General features: G+C 41.5%; 2 protein-coding genes across 2 annotated transcripts in view; both read right to left on the bottom strand.

Annotated features, from left to right (window-relative positions):
- Positions 1-1,051: 1,051 nt before the first annotated feature.
- On the bottom strand, positions 1,052-12,471 carry LOC140914725 (uncharacterized). Its single transcript, XM_073353267.1, has 6 exons — positions 12,198-12,471; positions 9,983-10,050; positions 8,137-8,251; positions 5,280-5,392; positions 4,335-4,449; positions 1,052-3,374 (listed from the first exon to the last, which is right to left on the bottom strand). Exons 1-6 carry the CDS (start codon positions 12,274-12,276, stop codon positions 3,184-3,186), a joined length of 681 nt encoding a protein of 226 aa, XP_073209368.1. The 5' UTR covers positions 12,277-12,471; the 3' UTR covers positions 1,052-3,183.
- A 3,064-nt stretch (positions 12,472-15,535) lies between these two features.
- Positions 15,536-22,715, bottom strand: part of MAT1A (methionine adenosyltransferase 1A) — a 28,509-nt gene continuing 21,329 nt past the window's right edge. Inside the window, exons 7-9 of the mRNA XM_073353268.1 lie at positions 22,426-22,608; positions 21,751-21,884; positions 15,536-21,053 (exon numbers count right to left, since the gene is read on the bottom strand). Of these exons, the coding sequence (XP_073209369.1) occupies positions 20,948-21,053; positions 21,751-21,884; positions 22,426-22,608 (423 nt within the window). The 3' untranslated portion in view covers positions 15,536-20,947. The remainder of the gene's footprint in view (positions 21,054-21,750; positions 21,885-22,425; positions 22,609-22,715) is intronic.

Consider the following 22,715-nt stretch of genomic DNA (forward strand, 5'->3'; position numbering starts at 1 on the left):
CAGAGCTTACAGACATTTTCAGACAGGCATATCCATGGGCATTTAAAGTGTGTAAATTCTCCAATATTCTTGGCTATTGAGTATCATTAACTTCGCTCCTGCTCTGTTAAAAAATGTAGGCGGGAGTTGGAGGTTTGTGTGACATTAGGTATAGACTAGAAGTTAGTGCAAGATGTCCATTTGTATCTAATCTGTTTAAAGGAATAATTGCACGTGAGTCTTCACTGAAAACAGATATACTTGCATAGGTTTTTTAAATAGTTTTTCATTAGCTCATGTGAGCTACTATTTGCTCTGCTGTGTTGCAATACATCTTCATTGGCAATGAACTTGAAAACCCAGCTAATCTCATTTTATCTATTTATCAAAAAGTCTGCTAGGCTTGACCAAACTGAGTAAATAGCTTTTACCACAGCAGTATGTGACTGTCAAGGTTCCTCCCCCACTCTGAACGCTAGGGTACAGATGTGGGGACCTGCATGAAAACCTCCTAAGCTTATCTTTACCAGCTTAGGTCAAAAAGTTCCCCAAGGTACAAAATATTCCACCCTTTGTCCTTGGATTGGCCGCTACCACCACCAAACAAATACTGGTTTCTGGGGAAGAGCTGTTTGGAAACGTCTTTCCCCCCAGATACTTCCCAAAACCTTGCACCACACTTCCTGGACAAGGTTTGGTAAAAAGCCTCACCAATTTGCCTAGGTGACTACAGACCCAGACCCTTGGATCTTAAGAACAATGAACAATCCTCCCAACACTTGCACCCCCCCCCTTTCCTCGGAAATGTTGGATAAAAAGCCTCACCAATTTGTATAGGTGACCACAGACCCAAACCCTTGGATCTGAGAACAATGAAAAAGCATTCAGTTTTCTTACAAGAAGACTTTTAATAGAAATAGGAGTAAATAGAAGTAAAGAAATCCCCTCTGTAAAATCAGGATAGTAGATACCTTACAGGGTAATTAGATTCAAAACATAGAGAATCCCTCTAGGCAAAACCTTAAGTTACAAAAAAGATACACAGACAGAAATAGTTATTCTATTCAGCACAATTCTTTTCTCAGCCATTTAAAGAAATCATAATCTAACACATACCTAGCTAGATTACTTACTAAAAGTTCTAAGACTCCATTCCTAGTCTATCCCCGGCAAAGGCAGCATAAAGACAGACCCACAGACCCTTTGTTTCTCTCCCTCCTCCCAGCTTTTGAAAGTATCTTGTCTCCTCATTGGTCATTTTGGTCAGGTGCCAGCGAGGTTACCTTTAGCTTCTTAACCCTTTACAGGTGAGAGGAGTTTTCCTCTGGCCAGGAGGGATTTTAAAGGGGTTTACCCTTCCCTTTATATTTATGACATGAGTAAATAGCTTTTACCACAACAGTACGTGACACATATCTAAACAGTTAATGCAAAATTTCCAAGCTTTCATTTAATCAGACTTGCTGTCTGTTTATACCATTGATGGGACTCTAGGTACTGTTATACCATCACCTTTCTATGGCATACAGTCCATTTTGAAACACTTCAGGATTTTTTGCACTCTATTTGTAGACCAGGCTATTAAAAAAGACAAGCTTGTTTTACACACAGAGAGGGGATAGCTTCCTGAAGGGAAAGTTAATATCTTATAAATAAAATATAGAATTTTAAACAAAATGACCTTTTTAAAAATGTGTCTACTTTAAAAACGTAATTAATATCTCATTGCTATCATCCTGTATTCACTAAGTGGTCTTAGATTTGACACATAAGTGATCTCAGAATCTTCACGTAGATGGCCTTTGTTTTGTCATTTGGTTGCGGTGAGTTTTGCTCTTTAAGAGGGCTCAGGAGTGATTTAAGTGGTCTCAGTTTTGCTTTAGTAGGGTGATTTTGGTATTTAAGTGGTTGCAGGGGTAACTTTTCCCAAGGAAGTTATCCCAGTTTTGCCACTTAAACGCCAAAATCACCCCACTAAGTGGCAAAATTGAGACCACTTAAGTGACAAAAGTAACCAAACTGAGATACTTAAGTGAGCTCTTTAATGGGATGGTTTATGTGGCAAGTCCGTCCCCCCCCCCCGACTTCTTAAGTGGCAAAAGTCTCCTAATGTGGCAAAACTGAGACTATTCAAGAACTAAAACTGGATATCTTAAGTAGGAGAAGTCACCTCAGAAGATAGCACTATTATGGTACTAGTAAGCACTAGATAGCACTAGTGAGACAACTAAAGTGGCAAAACCACCTCTCAGGTCCAATTAAATGGCAATCACATCCAAGACCACTAATGTGGAAAAAATGGGACTCCCTGAGTGGCAAAAAACACCTCTTAGACCACTAAAGGGGTAGAACTGGGAACATCTAAGTGGGAAAAGTCACCCCAAAGGGCACTAAAATGGCAGAAGCCACCACACTAAAATGGCAAAACAGGGGCCATTTAAGTGGCTAAAGTCAACCAACAGACCACTAAAGGGAACACTAGTGGTAAAGACTACTTAAACAACAAAATCAGGGTCACTTAAGTGGCAAAAATAACTCATGAGACCACTAAAGTGGATGACACCAAGCTGGGAGGGGTTGCAAGCACTTTGGAGGACAGGATTTAATTTCAAAATGACCTTATAAAATTAGAGAATTGATCTGAAATCAACAAGATGAAATTCAATATAGATAAGTGCAAAGTACTACACTTAGGAAGAAAAAAGCAAATGCACAACTACAAAATGGGGAATAACTGGCAAGGCAGTAGTACTGCTGAATAAGATCAGTCCAGGATTGTTAAACTGACATGAAGAAAGTTTGCGCTATCACTACTCATGCACTACCTGTTCCCTAGATAAAGAGAAGATTTCAGTCTCCAAGGCTGTCAATTAAGCATCTTTCATCAGCACTGAACAAATTTAATCTACATAACTGAACACTTTCTTTATTACACGATACACATGTTGGGATATAGACCATATTGCCTTAGCTTCAGCTCTGAATTCTATGCAAACTCCATATTTGTGCGCATCTAAGGGCTGAAGTTAGTTCAAAAAATGGATGTGCTCTTCAACCCTTCCTAAAAATGCCACACGTTCATTGATCTGAGAACTATCCCATTAGATTGATATGAATTAACCTGCCTTTAGCTTTTAAAATATCCTATGGCAATTACAAATATAGTAACCCGCCTGCCTGCGCTATGTTTGTTGAACCATATACCTAGTTACCACACAATATACAATTAATTGCCATTTCACGTTTCTGAGAGATGTCCTTCTCAGCCTCAGCAAGTTCTCTGAAGAAGATTTCTATCTGCTCGCTTTCAGCAGTGGCATTGGCTATTGTTTGTTGACAGCACATGTGAGTGGGGAAGTATGCAGAATCGACTCCACTAACGGCCACTGGTGAGGCTGTAAATACAAAAGGAGATTAATTACTAATCTGAAACCAGTGGACTAGGCATGGGAAGGGAGTTTGGGTAGTGGCCCCAGAGAAACTATGTCCACCCCTACTAAGTGAAGCTCAGGAATAGCATTTGCTGTCTGAAATAAAGCTGCTCCTCTTTTTGACCCTCGTAATCAGCTCAAGTAAAAGGAAATGAGTCTCCATATTTAAGAGTGGAACGCTTTCACCAAACACAAGAAGGATGGCCTTGTGGGCAAGGCACTGAAGTAAGACTTAATAAGTCTGTGTTCCATTCCTGGCTCTTCTCCAGACTTCGTCTGTGACACATAATCTCTCTAGTCTTCATCTGTAAATGGAAGATGATAATGCTTTCTGTGTGCTCCCCTTTGTCCATCTTATTTATTTAGACTCTCTGGGGAAGGAATTGCCTTTCATAGTGACTTGCACAACAGGTCCCCAGTTGGGTTCTTTGAGCACTACTGTAATATAAATGTCAATCCCTCCTCCTAATATTATTCCATGCATTGATATGGATACACTATCTACAGAAGATGTTAGAATCCACACATTCGTCATCAAGCACACAAGAACAAAGTAGAATATATGTTCAGGTATAATGTCATAAAAGGTACCGCACGCGCCAGGATGATTATTGGCTAATAAATGTGAAAAATGATCAAAACTGAAACATAAAAACTCTCACATGACCTTTCCTTTACTGTGGGTTTAAAACTAACAGTATTTCTAAACCAGCAGTAAATAAAACAGTACTATTACCCATATTGGAATAATTGCTTATTAGAATTTTAAGGAGTTTTCTTAAATCAGTGGTTTTCAACCTGTGGTTGAAATCTAAGATTTCCAAAGGGGTCTGCACCTCCATTTGAAATTTTTAGGGGTCCAAAAATGAAAAAAAATGTTGCAAACAACTGTCTTAAATAATAACAGGTTTCAGAAATACTCACAGATACACTCAGCCAGCCTGTTTCCACCAACTAGTTCTGGTGTCCAGGAATAACCAGTAGATGCTCCACATTTCTCATATACCCTGCTTCGTCTCAGAAATCCAAAGTCATAACCCTTGTGTAACACACATGAAAGAAATTCTATGAATTAGATGACATCACTGAATCATGTTTACTACAATAAACTGTAATGTTAGTCCACTGGATTTCAGTGAGAGTACTTGTGTTAATAAATGTATACATGTTTGCAAAATCAAGGCCTTTGTTTGTATATATGTGCAGTGACATATCAGTAGTTACAATATTAATTGGCAAATTGGAGGGAGTCAGAAGAAAGTAAAAAAAAAGGAATTTAAAAGGATCTGAAACTATGATGAAGAGAAAGGTAAATATAAACAGACAATAGTTATGGGATAACAAACTTTGGGAGGAAATAACATTAAGGAGGCATGATTTAAGGTGTAAAATTAAGGAGTATTGACTTAGAACTAAAACAGGGGGAACAACAAGTTAAGTATCAGGACTCCATGAGACACAAAGGAGGTGACTGAGGTGTTTAGAGTCCCACAAATCCAATAAAACCAAGCATAATGTGAAGTCATAATGCAATCTTCCTTCAGACAGGTCTAAAAATAAATACATCACGATTCTGTTCTGCAAAATCCTTCCTATTCCAAGCATCATTCTCCCCAATACAGACAATAAATGCACAGCAATATATGGACATATGTTCATACAAACATTAGGCTAAGGGTAGCCTTCAAACTTAACACTGTGATCTAAGCATTCAAAGATGTCTGTGATGGGTGCAGGAAAGCGTTAGAAAAGAAGAGGAGAGATGAGACCAGAGGAGGGGAGGTTTCCACACTTACCTTTCTGGGTAGAAGGGCTACTGTATTAAAGCACTGAATTACAATAGTACTAACTGTAAAATGTGTACAATACCTGGTTACACATTGGCTTGCAGTAGTGGTCGCTGTCAATGCTGACACACACAAGACCTCCATTTTTGGGAGCCTCTGGGACAGAGCAATTTTTTGACGTAAAGGCATGGCAAGCTTTAGAAAGAGAAAATAATTCAGAGAATTGGAAATTTGGCAACCTTACAAAATTATGCTATGTGTGACAGGGTCAGGCCAGATGGCTACAGGAGAGTGCAGGGAAGGAAGGTATTAGCCTCAGGATAAGCAGGTCCCTCTTCCCCAGTAACTGAGCAGGGGTTACTCAAAGTTAATTAGGACACCTGGAGTCATTTAAGAACCTGCCAGAATGGGTTAAAAGCCTTCCCTGCAGCCAGTCAGTGTGGGTGATAGGTGTTGTGAGAGGGAAGGTGAGCTGAGTGGTATGAAAGTTGACAAAGACCAGGGGAGAACCCCACAGGTGTAGAGATTGGGGAAAAACCCTACCCTAAATAGGAGCTAAGGACTCTTCCAGGTCCAAAGACCTGAAGAAAAGGACCCTATCAGAGGGGAGAGACTGAGCCATGCATTTGGTGTGATGCTGCCATGCCTGGAAGGGCTGCCAGAGACCAGGGGCTCTCCCTCCCCCAGCAGGAGGGTCAGGAGGAACTCTGCCCAAGCAAAGTGGGAACAATAAGCCAAGGGGCATGGGGAAGTAACCCAGGGAAGCTAACGGCTTTCCTGGAAACTGGCAGCGTGAGGCTGCTACTTGTAGGGTCCCTGGGTTGGGGCCTGGAGTAGAGTGTGCTACTACCCTCCACCCCTTTTCCTCTCACTGGATGTCCACCGCGGAGGCCAGAAGCCCCAGTGAAGCAGTGAGGCCCAGAAATGGGAAGGCCACTTGGAGACAGAATTTATCCACCCACTATATGGGGGGGGGGGGTGGAATTCTGAGAGACAAGATGCTAACCCGACCCACGGCTGGAAGGAAGTGTGGGACCCACCGAGGCAGAGAAGAAGCCCTGCTACATATGATTGAAACAAGTCATAATTGCACTCAATGCAATTATCAACATCAAATCTAGGGGCCATATTCTCTTCCATGCTTCCGTCTCTATGTCTTGTTCAGGAGGCTCAGAGCACACACTTTCTACAAAAATATTAGTTTTGTCAAAAACACAATTTTCCATCGAAGACTGTTTTGATAGAATACTCTCGACCAGCCCTAGCTGTTATGTTGTAAAAGTTCATTATGTTGTGCATGACTCAGGTTTGCATTTACAATCAGTGCAGAGAAAATTGAAAATATCACATTTAAAATAATTCAGATGTTACACAGTTTTATGGAAAATATGATAAACTGCCCATTCCTCAGTGCTACAGATTCAATAAACCTACTTACTGCAGCTACTTACATTTCTTATAACATGAAAGGCTAGAAACATTTTGTTTTTACTGACATCTCAGGGTTTATCTACACTGGTGCTGAAAAGTTAGTAATGTCCAGTTCAAGGAGACATAGTCATACTAGCTGTGATCAAGCTAGTGTGCTAACTAGTATGGCTAGTGTAGACACAGCAACACAAGGACTGGAACTGGCAAGCTGCCCAAGTATTTACTTAAGGTTTCAGACAGGATCATACTCATGGTAGCTAGTCCCTCCCATCATTTGCACCACCATGGGTATATTTATATTTTTAGCATGCTAGGCTGATCAGAGCTAGTGTGGGTATATCTACCTGAGCAGGAAATTACACCTTCCAGCTCCAGTGTAGACATTGTCTTAGATTCTGTAGAAAATGTGATCCCCAGAATAATACTCTTCACTGCTTATTCAGGGGCATAACCCCAAGTTTGAAAACCTCTGATCTAAAGCCAAGTTGTAAACACTAATATCCTCCTATTTTATATAGATTGTGAAGAAAGGACTTGATGGGAGAAATGGACAGTACTGCTTCCAAAATCTCAGTAAACATCATTGCATCCTCTTGTGTGTTTGGACATGGTGAAGGAGGAGAACTGGACCCAAAGAATATATGTATCTGGAAGGAATCCATGTCCCCAACCAGGCCCATAGCGATCTAGACAAGGATGTATGTACACACATGTGTGCAGTATGTGGAGCTGCATAGGAGAACATCTCTTGCCTCTCAGATGCCCTTTGCATCTCAGCCTACTGCGGCGTGTCTAGAGGGCAGACGGAACTAATGAGGCCCTTTTACCCTTGATGGGGTTAGGGATACTGGTGGCAGGATCTGCTTTTTCCCCTCTGTCCCCATGAAGGGGAGGGAGACCAGCAAGGGGACAGATCTACCCCTAGAAAAAAGGAGGCTGTTAAAGGACTCATAGCTTGGACAATTCTTCTCCAAATCCAGTTCAATATCTCTTCCTTCCTGCGTAGAAATTGAGGCAAGGCCTCTCTGAGGTTGCTGGCTCTACACATCTGGCTTTCTGGTCTGATTTCAAGGGTTAGGCGTTTGTGATGTCATTGACTAACCACATCGAAGCTTGCTTGTCTGAGGTCAAGGGACAAGCTGTTGTGAGATCACCGGTTCAGCATCTATAGCTTGCCAGGCTGTTGATAGCACAGGCCCCTGTGAAGTTTCTTAGGCCCAGATCTTAAAAGGTATTTAGGTTTAGGCTTAAGTACCTTTGAGGAGCTGGGACTTAATCATGATTTTTTCCTGCTGCTTCCACTTCGGACCTGGTAAGTTCTCATTTTGTCAGCCAGCAAAGAGCAGGAGAGCGGGTTTTGGAAGAGCTGAAGAGGGTTGGATCTGACATTCTGGTTCAAACCCATCATTAATGATGCCCAAAGAATTCCTCTGGCTAATACACTACAAACATAGATTCCCCTTCAGGTAAAAATGAAGAGTTTTTCCAATAAAAGGTAAAATCCTCACCTTTCCCTTGAACCTTTCTTAGGCGATCAAGTACCTGTTGCAATAACCATGCAAGGGAATTAATTTCAGTTCTCTGATCATCGGGAAGCATTTCAAGGAAGCACTGAGAAAACCTCTGTGGAGGAAGGAAAGAATGGATTGTTAGTGTGGGAAAGGCTTATGAAATTCAGAGAAAAGAGAAATCTCATAGTGTTTTTCATTATCTTAACAAAGATATTTTTTCCTAAAAATAATTAACCTAAACCTGAAATTTGTGTGCTTATAAACAAATCTGCATAAATAAATGCAGACACTATTGCTAGAGAGCACTGGGATATTGACCTTGGTTGTTTTATTTATACTATATATGTATAAGGAGCAGTGTAAAAGTGATTTTAAACACAATTATCCCCACATCTGCCACCACACAACCTCTAATGCCCTCAAAATTATACAGAATTTGCAAAGAGAGGTGAGACAATAAATCAGTCCAAATCTGGGTTCCATCAGTTAGAACAACCATGCTTTGATTTCCTAATGGCCTAAGCACTAAGGGTATGTCTACATTGCAATGTAAGCCCAACAGCTGACTGGTATTGGGGAATCTGGGCTTACATATCTACATTGTATTTTAACCCTATGTTAAGACTTTTCTAACCTGTGCTCGAACCTAGGGCTCTGGCATCCACACTCCAATGAGCAGACCCCCACAGTCCCTAGCATCCACCTCAAAATGTGGCCGCTCTTGCCCTACGACCAAGGTGCACTGTGGGAAAGCTTTACTGCCTGCCCTACTCGTTATCAAGAAGCAGCTCGCTTTCCAAAAGACTTGATCGGTTCGCTCTCCATTACAAACTCAGGAGGCTCTCTGATACATGCTTGCAGATCAGTGATCAGAACAGAATGGGTTAATGCTGGCCTGAGCTACTCCTTCACAGGGGGGAGGGAGTGGCTTCCATTTTCAAAAGAATGGATTCCAGATTGTTGGAATAGAGAAGACTAAGAAAGTTGTCCCATGAAATTGTGGGATACTTCTGGAGATTCCCAGGACAAGCAGGGCTGCATCTACACTGCAAAGCAATAGGGCTCAGACCCTGAGTCCTGGTGTAATACAAGCTCTTACCTTCCAGCCCTACAGGGTCCCGGGACCCTGGGTCATCCCTCAGCTAGTACAATTGCGGTGTAGATGCAAGGGCGGTTAGGCTTGAGCCTGGGCTTAAGCACGGGCTTAAGTTGCAGTGTAGCCATACCCCAAGGCTACTGTGGTACCAAGGAGAACTGCAGGTGGCATGAGTGGAAGGAATAAAAAGCTGCAGTCCATGGATTGTCAGCAGAACCACTCCTCAGAACTGCAGCTGTCCCTGTGGTGGGTGTGCACCTTCTCTATGGTGAGAATGGAAAGACGAATAAATTTATTTGTTTATCTGACTGCCCCATCCCAGCTCCTCCATCTCCCTTCCTCTGTTCCACCCTTTCTCCACAGTGTGAAAGGAGTCTTCTGCACAGAGTCCTGACATCCTGCCACACCATTTCTTCACTGAGTGATTTGCTCCTAATAATGTTGTTAGTCCACATAAAGATGAGGCACAATTCCATGCAGAATACTCCAGCCCATGGCTGCATTTACTCTTGTCTTGTACAGTCTTACAGCTGAGATGCAAACTCCCATCTGTCTGATTAGTAGGGACTAGCTCTACCAGCTGAACTAAAAGGGACTCTCTTCATTCTGGTCTAGGCAAAAGGAACTGTTACAGACTAGTGTACAATGTAAATCCCTGTTTTTTTATACAGCTTAAACCTCATCAACTCCAGCCCCATACATGCATACAGCTAAGAGACCACAGAGTGTATAAAGCCAGTTCTTTACCTTCACCTGATGCGTCAAATCACTTAAATCAGCATTTTTACAATTGGCAGTTCCAGCTTCAATAATATCTACAAACAAACAGCATATTTATCTGTTGATGCTTCTGAAAATCAAAAAAGTACATTTTTCTCTGCCTGTTGAAATATCATAGTGGAGCACTAAAAAAGGTGAAGGGTGGAAGTTATGCTTATTATATTTATTATTACGCACACATTTTTCCTCCGTAGAGACTCATATCACAGGTACTAGCATCTGTTCTCAATATTATCACAACTAAAGAGACACTCAAACAGCGTAGGCCACATAATGCACTATTCTAAAAGGAAGTTAAATCCAAAGCAATGCCTTTAGTAGAGGATGACATCAGATGCAATTGTTAATATTTTGCTCACCCCATTCAGGAATACTTTGTGACATTTCTGGGAGGTAGATTTGAGACCTAAACAGGTAAACTGTGTCCTTTTACCACATGGGACCAAATTCTGCTCTCAGTGACATGGATATAAATCTAGAGACAGACTATTAATTTCAAAGGCGTTATTGTAGAATTATTCAAATGTAATTCAGATCATAATCTGGCCTATAAAGTGCATTGGGGAGAGAGGATTATTACTGCAGTGGCTACTAGACTTTTGTCTTTGGAGACCTGGGTTTAAATCCTGGTTTAAGTCATGAGCAAAACTGAGCTTTGTTGATTTTACCCAAATGTCTCCTCTGAGGGGACTTTCTAGCCCTCCAAGCCTGCGTATGCCAATATATTTGTTGGCCTAATGAAAAGTATCACAATACCTACCTTTAGGGTTGCCAACCCTCCAGGATTGTCCTGGAGTCTCCAGGAATTAAAGATTAACTTTTAATTAAAGATGATGTCATGTGATGAAACCTCTAGGAATTCAGCCAACCAAAGTCGGCAGCCCTACCTACCTTATCCATAGTTTTAATAGCACAATACTGTCTTTAGCCACAGGGTGAGATCTGGCCTAGTGCTGAAGGCGGCACAAGGCCCTCTGCACCACCTAGTTCAGAATTCTAATGGTGCTCACAGCTTTGTGTGCGGCCTTCAGCATTGGGGTGAACTTCATCCTGAGTGGTTAAGTATGTGTAGTCCCTTTGAGGGGGGGCAGAAAGAGCTTAAAGGGGAGCCTGATGTCTCCCCCTTGCTCTGTGTAAAGTAAATCCCATAGAGTCACCACAGCAGCCTCTACCTCACTCCCAGATCCCAGTCCCTATGTCAGAGAGCATGTTTGAGAGAAAAGTGGTCAAGCCAGGGAATTCCTACCCCCCCGCAACCTCTGGCTGCTTGATCCAGCCTTCATCAGCCAGGTGTAGGTTAGACTGAAGGTGCTTTAACTTACGCTGACGACTGCTTTTGTCCCCGGCCATCCTAGGTTTAGATGGGGAGGTGTACATGTTGCTTAAAGCCACCCTTGTCCCACCTCCCTCGCTTAGCTGCACAGAAGGCAGCTCAGACAGCCCCACAGCACAGCCTTCTTGATAACTCTTCTCCTTATGCATGACTAGTAATCTCCCTTTAAAATTACTGCTAGGTCCCTCTGGCTCACCCACTGTGGTGTTTAGATGTTGCTTGTAATTATTAGAATTGGGAGCACTGGCTGTTGGGAGTCTGAAAGGACAGGGAACAGGAAGGAGGGGGAGGAGTTGAAGAGGCTGAGGGAGAGCTACTGAGGGTGCAGCAGCAGCTTGGAAAAGAGGTTTCCACTTTAAAAAATAAAGTCCTGTTGAAGTTTGTTAGTACCTTGCCTGGCTAATACAACAACCACTCCCTCCCCTGAAAAGAAATGACAAACTTTATGATCACATTTGTCAGGGATAAATCTACCTTCAAGTTTCACTGTGAAGAGGTGACAAATGTAAAATATGTAAATAGGAGATTTAAAACAAACAAACCTTGCCTGTCAGACAGACAAAGGGTATCAAATAAATAATCTCTAGCAGCACAGTAAGAATAAGCAAAGCAAAAAGAGCAGGGATCACTTTGTGTGTATTTTTGCAAGATCAGATGGTTATGGTTCAGATTCTAGCTTGGATAGCTGAGGATATCAATTTTCAAATTCAAACCAACTGCAGGAGGTGCTCAAATACCCATTTTAGACACTGCCTTGTCTATTTGGGTGCCTGAAGGTAGAAGTAACTGCCTATCTTAGGTTGAAAATTGTTTTCTGTAAGGTATTATTAAAGAATGGTCACAACTTACCTGTAACAAGCCATACTGCGCTGATGAAAAACAGCATTCTCCAGAGCAGGTGGGAGTTGTACTTCATCTCTGCTACCATGGAGCAGGTAGTAGTTACTCTTTCCTTTCAAAGTCTAAAACAAAGGTGCAGGAAGCACAGACAAGGCTCTATTTGCACTGGGTCACTGGTTATTTAGCTTGTGCTTTATCCAAAGTTAACAGGCTCCCGTCATGGAGTATGCACATTACCCAAGCTGCTGGGAACCCACTGGAGACCTTGCCAGGAATGCACCTAGGAAAGATGTTTATTTACATAGTATTGGATAGGGGTGCCCACAGTCCCTGCCACTGCTGCCATAACTGAGAAGTCCTCTGACTAATTCACTGGTTTGCTGTAAACGTTTTGATCACTTATTATTATTATTTTCTAATCTTCAAATGCCTATGTCACCTTTAAAAAGAAAAATCTCAAAAAAATGGCTCTCACTACTAGTTTTCACCCACTTCAGCGAAAATGGGCCAGACTCTCAGCTGGTTTTAGGATACTGCAGTTAGTTAAGGGGTAAGGGCAAGAGGTAGTTGAATCATTCATGGAGTTAACCCTTTTGGGCCTGATTTTCCACTGCTTTCTGCCTTTAGTAGCAAGTTACAACAGTGCAAAGTGAGTGGAGAACTGCCCTAAATGCTACCACTGTGTAAGCAAGTGGAAAATTCTGATTTGTTAGCATTTTGCACCTGTTTTGTATCTTTGTAAATGGCTACACAAGTTAAAATACGGTGGAGAATCAGACCCATTCTCTGGGAATCATTCACATATTAATCCTGATTTCTGCTATTTACTGGTAAGTTTTTGCCAAGTTCAGACAGTTTACAGACTAAAGTTTGTTAACAGATTGCTTGCTTTGACTATTTGTTATTCATTATTCATGTTGTCTGATTGGTCAGCTAAAGTCACATAAGATTGATTCTGCTCCCTCATTGGAGGACTTTATAAAAAGGTGAATAATTGATGGTGAATAGCATGTAATAAATTGCAAACAGCAAATACCCCTTCTTTCCCTGTGAAAAGAGCTATCCATGCCAAAAAAAACAAAAACACACACACACTCCAACTACAACCATTCCCAAAACTTCCATGCAAAGAAAAACCTGTTCACATTAATGAATGTGAGTAGCAAATTAAAGGGAACATCAGCATGGACCCAGAGAGCTGCTAGGAATTTGAAGGGCTGTTGGAGAATACTGTTTTTGCAGGACTCCACCTGCTCTATTTGAATTACTCTGGTAATATGCAAAAAGCCCTCACTACCACCACACATGAGGTTGTCCCTTCTGTAGATAAAGATAGGATGGCTTCAGCCTCCTGGGTTGCCAAACCAGCCCCTTTCACTTGTGCTAAATTCACTCTGATAAATCTTCTAGCATAGCTTTATCTAGATGTCTCTCATCAGTTGCTCACGTGACCTCCTGAGGCCCAGATCTTGATTTCAACGGGAGTTAAGCACCTAAATACCTTTAAGGAGCTGCGCCAACTTTCACATCTCATGGGGAAACAAATACAGAAGCAATCTGTGAAAATGCTGATCGTGGTTTTGATATATTACATGACTTCTGCATATGGGTTTCCAGATCGACATAACAAACAAATGAGCTATTGTTTGCACTTTTATGGGAGCTTTGCAATTGACTTCAGTGTTCTCAGGACTGGTTGTTTAGCGTGGAAGACTCTGAATGCGAGTAGGCCCCCAGCCAAGAGGAAGGGTAAGTATTTTAGCAAGGCCTCGGGCCAGATATTTTCAGGAATTAGGCACTGACAGACAAGGCGCCAGATCCTTCATCTCGCTTCAGCTGCTTTGTACTGGTCTGACAAAGCAAGCCAGCAACAATGCTAGTTGATCCAGTCAGCTGAGGCTTCCCCTAAAGTAAGGGGAATCTCTGGATTCTCCATGACAATACTTCCCCACAGCCATGCTGTAGGGGTCTTCTCTCCAGTGTGTTCTGTCTGTGGAGTGTCTATGTCTTGGCAATCTCTAGCTGCTGGGACTCTCCCTCGGGGCCATAGACAGCTGGTGTAAGCTAAAGGAGCCCTGAGGCTGCTCTGATTTAAGCTAGAGACTGGCCTGGAGATGGGAGGGTAAAGTTGGTGGATAATCACCTTTGTTCCTGTCCCTTCCCTGTGTTGTGCCAACTTGAAGCAAGCCAAGGACCAGGACCTACAGAGTGTGATTTTCATAAATGCCTAGGGGCCAGATTTTAAAAGGTATTGAGGTGCCTAAAGACGTAGGTAGGCATCGAGAGGGATTTTCCGAAGTTAGGCACCTCACCGGTTTAGGTTGTTAGGAAAAAATCCCATGAGTTGTCTGCCTGCACCTTTAGGTATTTAAATACCTTTGTAAATTTGACCCTGGGGTGAAATTTCGAAAGTGCTTAAGAAAATGAGAAGGCCAATTCTCACTGACTTTCAATAGAAGCTGGGTGCCTAATACTCTTAGGTGCTTTTGAAAATCCCACATTAACTGACTTAAGGCCACATTTTTAAAAGGCACTTTTGAAAATCCTAGTGAGTATCCATCTACATCTTAGGGCTGTCCATTAATTGACACATTAGGGTGGATAAGTGGGTCCTTAATTTTGCATGTTTGTTTCAGTGTTATAAGGGGAGGGGGATCTTGAAAAATCACCCACAAATGTGTTACGGAATTTATGGAAAGCCCTTTAAATGTCCAAATACCTTTACAATTCTGACCCTTAAGACCTATTTTCAAAAATGACTTATGCATTTAGAAGTAGAGCTAAGTGAATAACTGATTTTTCAATACACTAACATTTCTAAAACAGTAAAAATTTTGTTTTGGGTCAAACTGAAAATGAATTTTTTTGAAATTTTTGGTGAATCAAGAAGTACAACAAAAATTATTTTAGGGTCAAACAGAAACTTTTATTGTGACAAAATTGAAATGTTTTGATTCAATTTTGATCATTTAAAAATATTAGGGATTTTTTAAATAACATTAAAGAAAATGTTAAACCAAAAGGTCTTCTGAACCAAGAAACTGAAACATTTAATTCTGAAAATGTCAAAATGAAACATTTCACATTTTTCAGATTTTTTTTCACTGAAACACTTTGTCAAAATCAATATAAATTTGCAAAATAATTTTGGTGTCACCAGCTCTGCATTTTTCACTGAATTTTTTTTGGCAAAAAAAAAACAATGTGCCTGTTCTAATGAGAAGTCTAAGTTTCATTGAAAAATCAATGGGACTTGGGTGCCTAAGTCACAGGTTCTTTTGAAAATGTTACCCCATGTTTGTAGCAGTTGTTTTCCTACAATTAATATTAACAGGAAATAGGATCCAGTTTATGACATGGGTTTTATTGATTCAAAACTACTGTACATTGAAACATGATGAAATAGAAATTAAACTCAGAGGCCCTTTGTTGTCTATTTATTTTTCATACACAGAACTAATAGGAAATGGATAAGGAAAGATGTCGGCAGTACACAAAGATCTCAACAAATAAGACCGCTTGGAAGAGAAAGCAGAAAAATACTTTAATCACAAATATGCTTGGAGGTGGATTTTCACGTAAACATCATAGGTGTAAAAAATGTCACACAGACAGGCACCTCTCTGACCAGCTACCCAATGGGGCTTTGAAGCATTCCTACTACCCTCATTACCGCTCTGCAGTTGCCAATCACACAGGCTTTATCCCAAACTCATCATTACTGGTTTTGCAAGGTATATAGGCTCCACGGGCCAGATTCTCAGCTGGTGTAGATCAATGTACTTTCATATTAGACTGATCCAGAATCTTTCTGGACAACCAGGATGTAGGCAGTAAATAGCTAATTGAAATCAGTAGTGCTTTGGTGATTTACACAAACTGAGGATCTGACCCTACATATTTTTAAACTTTAAGAACTTCTCCTTCTATATTTAGAAATTAATCCCTTGGTAATGATGCTCTACCCAGAAACCAGAGGTGGTATTTTATGCCAACAAAGGATATGCATTTCTAGTCATGCGAAATTGGGGCTCTCGGATGAGAAGAACCTTAGCTGGTCTGTTTTATTCCATGATATAACGTTCATTAGTATATGCAGAGTTTTAATTCTTTCCAGCAAATGAAGCCAGGAGAACTACTGACAGCCACTTGGTCACTGCAAGTAGCGCTGTCAGACTTTGGAAAGGGTTGGGGGAGTTGGGTCAAAGTGCTTGTGGGAATTGTAGGCAGGCTTAGCAACTGGCAGTTAGGCATATGGAAGGGTATGGCAGCTGAGAAAGCCAGCTCGGGTTGGGACCTTGTGACAGGGATACATTATGGACAGTACTGCTTATCTGCAGTACCGGTTACAAGTAAACTCAACTGCAATGTTAATACTAGTATTTCTACAGCACCTTTTTACCCACAGATCTCAAACCTCTTCCCAGTCACAAATTCACACAGTCACCTTATAACATTCCTGTGAGGTATGAACATATTATTCCATTGCACAGACAGGGAAACTGACACAACTTTGACTTGTCAAGGATCACACAAGCAGGGCCAGGAATAGAACCCAGGATTCCTGATGCATACATTCCCCACTCTACCTACTAAACCAGTCGAGAGGAAAGTTTCCAAGATGGACAAAGGGAGGGCAGATGAAAGATTCACCCTTCTCATGGTTAGTTGTTATTCCCATTCCACATTTAAATAACAGTATAAAGAAGCATGGGCATACAAAGTAGCCACTATTATGAAGTTTAAGTTCCACATACAGACAGGAAACCCAAAACTCAATCACAGTCTCCAGTTGTGCTGGAAACAATTTTCTCCTGTCTGTACTAGCAGTTTAAACTGGTTTTCTCACTATTTCTGGTGGGACGCCCTGCTGACAAGTGACCTTAGCAACAGGTCAGTTTCCCACAGACAGACTGGACTTCAGTGTGTTCTTGAATCACACATTTAAAAGCAGTAGTGATAGGATATGCAAAAGAACAAAAGCAAATTAGTAAATGCAATTTAAAATATAAAGACTCATTTGCTAACATGCTTATAATTTTTTTCATGCAAACCCTGCTAGGTAAAATATATAATTGGCTCAGTGTTTTTATGTACCCAACATAAAATCCTTAGCCATTTTTATTTCTTCATGTAATGGGCTTCCCTTGCCCAGAACTGTTGCTACCATTTCCTATGAAGCAGCTTGAGTTGATCCTGATGGGATCATGGCACTTTTATAAGAGTATCAGCAATTTTTTTATGTATATTGAGCTCTTTCTAGGATTGGGTTGGGTGTTCTTTGTTGATGGTGGCTTACTCCCTCTCCCAATAATGATATAAATCATTAAGGTCCTAAGCCAATGCTCAATGAAGGCAATGGAAAGATCACGACTGCAGGCGAGGCTGCCTGTGGACTCCTGATGGAGTTCCTGGCTGAAGAACAGGTGTAGAACTGCAATTTATTTTTGCATACTAATCCTGAGGCAAATAGAACAGGTCACGTGCTTGTTATTAGTAACCTCTATCTATTAGTAACTGTCTATCCTTGGGTGCAATGTAGGCCAATAAAGGTTCATTAGGTAGTCTTTGAAAAACTATAGCACTTTTTTTTTGTAATGACTTAGCAGCAAAGCATGGCTTTTATTATCCAACTAAAGTTACTTTGCAACAATTGGCCAGTATGGAAATCAATGAGAGCAGGAACAGATCTGGTAATGCAGTGGATCGCCTTGTATTGCACTGCTAGGATAATCTGACCTTACAATGGAAAAATCACCCAGGGAAGATCAATCAGGGTAAAGATGATCCCCCTACAGCAGAACCTATGTAGGGGCTCTTATACCACTGACCCTCGGTGCTCCTAGCATAGCAGGGAAGAGAGGTAGTGGCTGGAGGAAAAGGGACATGGCCAGGGTGCTCCCGTGCTACTGTAACGCCGACAGACCCTGGTCGTCGGCAGGTGGGATCAAACCTTGGGCCTTTGGAGCTTAGTGCACGAGCCTCTACCGCATGAGCTAAAAGCCATATGGCTTTTAGCTAAGGCTGTAGAGTAGACTCATTAATCCCTCTCTCTCTAAGTGGTCCCAGTGCCACTAGATGGGACAGAACACCACACCCAGAAGGGGTGTGGGTTACACTATCACCAATCCATAGCCCATTTTTGGACCCTCAGGGCCAGTTGCAGATAGCATAAGTTAAAGCAGGCCTTCGGCTGTTCCAACACAGCACAGGGAGTGGACTTTACAGAGTTGCAACATACCTAGCCCTGACCCCTGACACTCAGTCTGAGTCCTTTTTATCCTGGGCATCATAACTAGCCATAGGGCAGCTGAAGCTCAAAAAATGCCATCAAATTCACCTGTGTGAGCTCATGGTCTTCAAATGATGCCTTCAGGTACACCTGCATAGCCCCATTAGTCCTGAAAGGGTTTTCACAGGTGGCAGTGAGAGTGTAATATGAAGGCAATGGAGTAGCATAGGTGTATTCCAAGGTGTCATGGCCTCTATTACTAGTAATGGGATGGAAAGAAACCAGCTCGCCTTTCTGAGCCTGGGCAGAATTTTTTGGGCTAGCAGTTACAAATAACAATTTAATTTACAAACTCTGCAAATCTGATCTGGAAATCAGTGAATCAGACCGACTACAGAACCCCACTGTGTCTTTTTTGGCCAAATGACTCTTTTACGTGCAGCTGCACTTTGATGTTTTCCTACCAAAGGGCAAGCATTTGTGTGGCTAGAGGACACGGATTAATGTTCTGATTTCTTTTTTCTGGAGACGTGGGTTCCAAGCCACACGCACAGAAACAAATAGTTTTGAGGTTGTTTTTTTCATTCTAGCTGGTACACATTGCACAGTCTAGCACAGATGCTGAAGAGGGGAGGCTTGTTCCTTGAATAGGAAGGAGGCATGTTGAATTTGAGATGCACTGAAAGGGGAGAAGTTTCCACAATACCTGGCTAAATCATGCCTACTGTTAGCCAGTGCTATTAGTTCTTTATTTTAATGATCACCAAACTTAAACACACAGCAATGAGTCAGGTATTAGATTATTCCAACTGCTTCCATTTTCAGAACAAGTCAGGAGACAGTGTGCAAAGAAACTGCATTCCCCTGAAGCAAAATTTCTCCAGTGCAGAAATCCCGTACAAGGGCCACCTAACCCCTTAACCCTTATGTGAATTTTGAGTGGCATTTTGGGTCAACCCCTGCAGCAGCATTAATTTCACTCTTGGTGCCTACTACATCAACATGAAATGTTGACAGTGGACCAGAGCCTGATTTCACTGAAGTCAGTGAGAAAACCCACCCATGACTCCAATATAACCAAGACTGGCCCAAGTCCTTTGCAGAAATGGACTAATCCCATTTCCTTTCACTCACGCTTTAAGACAACACAGTGTGTGCGTCCACAAATGACACACTCTCCCTCAACCAGCTATTGCCTGGATCACAGAGATCCCACGTCTACATTTTGTAAGCAGAGCTGCTAAAATAAAAAAGCAGTTGGTGACTTTTAACTTTGGCAGTAACATGTACACAACTCAAGCTATTCTGGAACATTGCCTAGAGCCAAGTGTTTTCTACAGATGTTAGACTTATAAACCTAGGGTGGGTAGTACTACCATCTAGAGGATGACTCAATCATAGTCTTTCAGTTAAAGATGCTGTCAAATTTGGTAGATCCAAATTTTAACATATAAGGACCTTTTATTTTTATTTCCAATGTGTTCTGGTTGTTTTATGTGCATATTTTGTCCCCATATAGCATTCAATGTCAAAAGTGAAAGCCTTGAGCCTACCACAAGTGAGCAATGCTCCAACAGCAAACCAGTGTATGCATAAAAGTAACGGACAGCACATTTCAATAAAGAAACAGATTTCAGTGTCATTCTCCCAAAGGGCTGTTGTTATAAATACCAGTGGGAGAAAAATAACTCCATAAATTGTGGGTGATACCTTGACACCATGCCTTTAAAAATCTATTAAAATAGGGTACTAACAGCATGCTCCTCTACAGTGTTTAAAAGCACTGTCGCTACTAGGCAGTGTTCATATTAGCACAATCCACGAGAAGTCAATGGAGCTCTAATGTGCCATACATTGGGATGAGCCACTGACTCCAAAATTTGATGTGCTAAGATGTAAACACATAGAAAAGAAGCCCCTATAAGTACATAGTAGCTAAAAGCTTTTTGCTGCAAGGTCAGTATAGAAGAAAAAGTTTGAGTCACCAATGAAGGAGGTCTAAGCACCAACAACATCCTTTAAAGGAGCAGCTATGTCGCAGTTACATGATAACGAATCCCTTCCAAGCAAAATGCCCCATAGTTGTATGCAATACCAGCTCCTATAAGAAAACTGTCCCCCCCTACCCCCCCCCACCATATTTCCTAGTGTCCAGTCAGGGTGAGGAGACCTACTGCTCCTTAGCTAGACTCATGAGGAATACCTTTTCTTTTGAATGTAAAATCACACTGTAACAGAGTTGAGGCCCAAACGCTGGTTTGTATGTCCTAGTCAGATTTTGCCTTTGTCAGTGGAACCAACATAGCAGCAGTAAAATAAACTGTATTGTGTCTTCTTGTGACAATAAAAACAGACTCTGCCTTTGGTGTCTTTGACAATGAAATAGGATAAGGCATTGAGAGTAAGTATTAATTCCCATGAGAATATCCTGTCCATTTAAAATCTGAAATTCCTTGAGCTGATTTCTGCCAACATCTTATTGACTAGTAGAATCCTCTTCACTTCTGCTTTGGGGATGGACCCATTATTATTGAAACACAAGTTTCTTAGGCACCTCCCATGAAAATTCATTTCTTCCAAAGTGACCGTAACAGGCAGTCTTCTGATAAATTGGCTTCTTTAAATCCAAATCCCTTAGTGTTCAAGAAAAAGAAAAGAAAATAGTGTTACACTTTAGACTAAACTATAAATCATTGAAGTTCTGCTGATTGAGGCTAGTTCCTCCTTTCAGTCCAGCAAGTGGGCTGAATTTTGGAAGTGCAAATGTACCAATGAACTTGTTTTATGGAATAATGACCATGAACGTGGCTATAAGGGTTAGTCTGTAGCCTTTTTGGGCCAGACTCAAAACCCATTGAAGTTTATGGAAATTTTGACCCAATTTTCAATGACATATTTGTGAAAAATAGTCTCCATTTCTCAAACAGCTCTAGTAAAAATGAGATAACATTACTAGGAGCCAAAACTATTTCCATGACACATACTACAGAACACACACATGTAGCTGTAGTAACCCCTATGCATGGCCAAATTCTGAGAGGGGCTGAGTAGTTGCTGAGAACACAAAACTCCAGCTGAAACCACTGGGAGTTACATCTGGCTTCTTATAAGATCTGGAATATTGTTAGGTCCAGAAATAGTTACAGTTTGTGTACAGAGGTGAAACATCTTTTTTGTACTATAGGGACCAATACTATACTAGAACAAGAGGTTGGGCAGGCTGATTTAATAGCTCTTTTCCTTCTGTAACCTCAATATTTCTTTGAGATGAGTTCCAGGAGGTGTTCACTCTGATTGTTCCATATACGTGTGCTCCTGGAACATGCTTACTTGACAATGACTCCGGGTCGAAGGTCAAAGTTCTTGTGCACAATGTCTAGTAGCTCTTTCTCTGTTCTCTGAGAGGTTCCATAAGTGAACAGTGAAATAGAGAGGGGTTGAGCAACTCCAATGGCATAAGAAACCTTTGGCAGACAAAAGCAATAGTTAGAAAACAAGGATGGAGCCTCATATGGCCAGCAGGACATGTGACAGAACAATGTAGTATCAGAACACCCTCCTCCAGCACAGCAAGAAGAACCCCTAATGGGGATAGTCGATACAAGAAGACTGATGGACCCAGTAAATATCCAGAATAACCTCCTGTAAAATGTAAACTATCCAAAAAGTCCCAGGCCTGAGGAAGCTACTATGCTGAAAGCCCCAGTGACTATGATCTTGAACTAAGCAGAACAAGATCTTTCTCCTGATCTTCCTTTTAAACTCAGTCCAGCTCCAAGCTAAGCTTCCAGAATTCCATAAACTTCTGATTTCTCCCCACCTGCCCCATCGCAGACTAACCAAGGCCAGGATAGCTTGAGAAGTGCTGGCCACCTCATCAGCTCTGTCCCTCACAAACCCATATTTCTCAGGAGGATTTTTCAGGGAAAAGGTAAAAATGAAAAGTGTATTTTAAAAAAAAAAAATAAAAAGGCAAAAATCAACAAGATTCAAAATGGAACATACTTGAACCAGAACACGATGACACAGCCCAGCTTTCACCAAAGACTTGGCCACCCAGCGGGCTGCATATGCTGCCGACCGGTCCACCTTTGTATAATCTTTGCCTGAAAAGGCACCACCTCCATGGGCTCCCCATCCTCCATAAGTGTCCACAATGATCTTTCGACCAGTAACGCCAGCATCACCCTGTGATATTCAAACAAGCGTTACCTCTCATGCTTTTATTAGCTAATAGCTTTTTTGTGAAAAAATAATTCCACTATTTCACTATCATGTTATTATACTGGCTCCAA

Source organism: Lepidochelys kempii, chromosome 7 (assembly GCF_965140265.1).
Source record: "Lepidochelys kempii isolate rLepKem1 chromosome 7, rLepKem1.hap2, whole genome shotgun sequence".
NCBI classification, from domain to species: Eukaryota; Metazoa; Chordata; order Testudines; family Cheloniidae; genus Lepidochelys; species Lepidochelys kempii.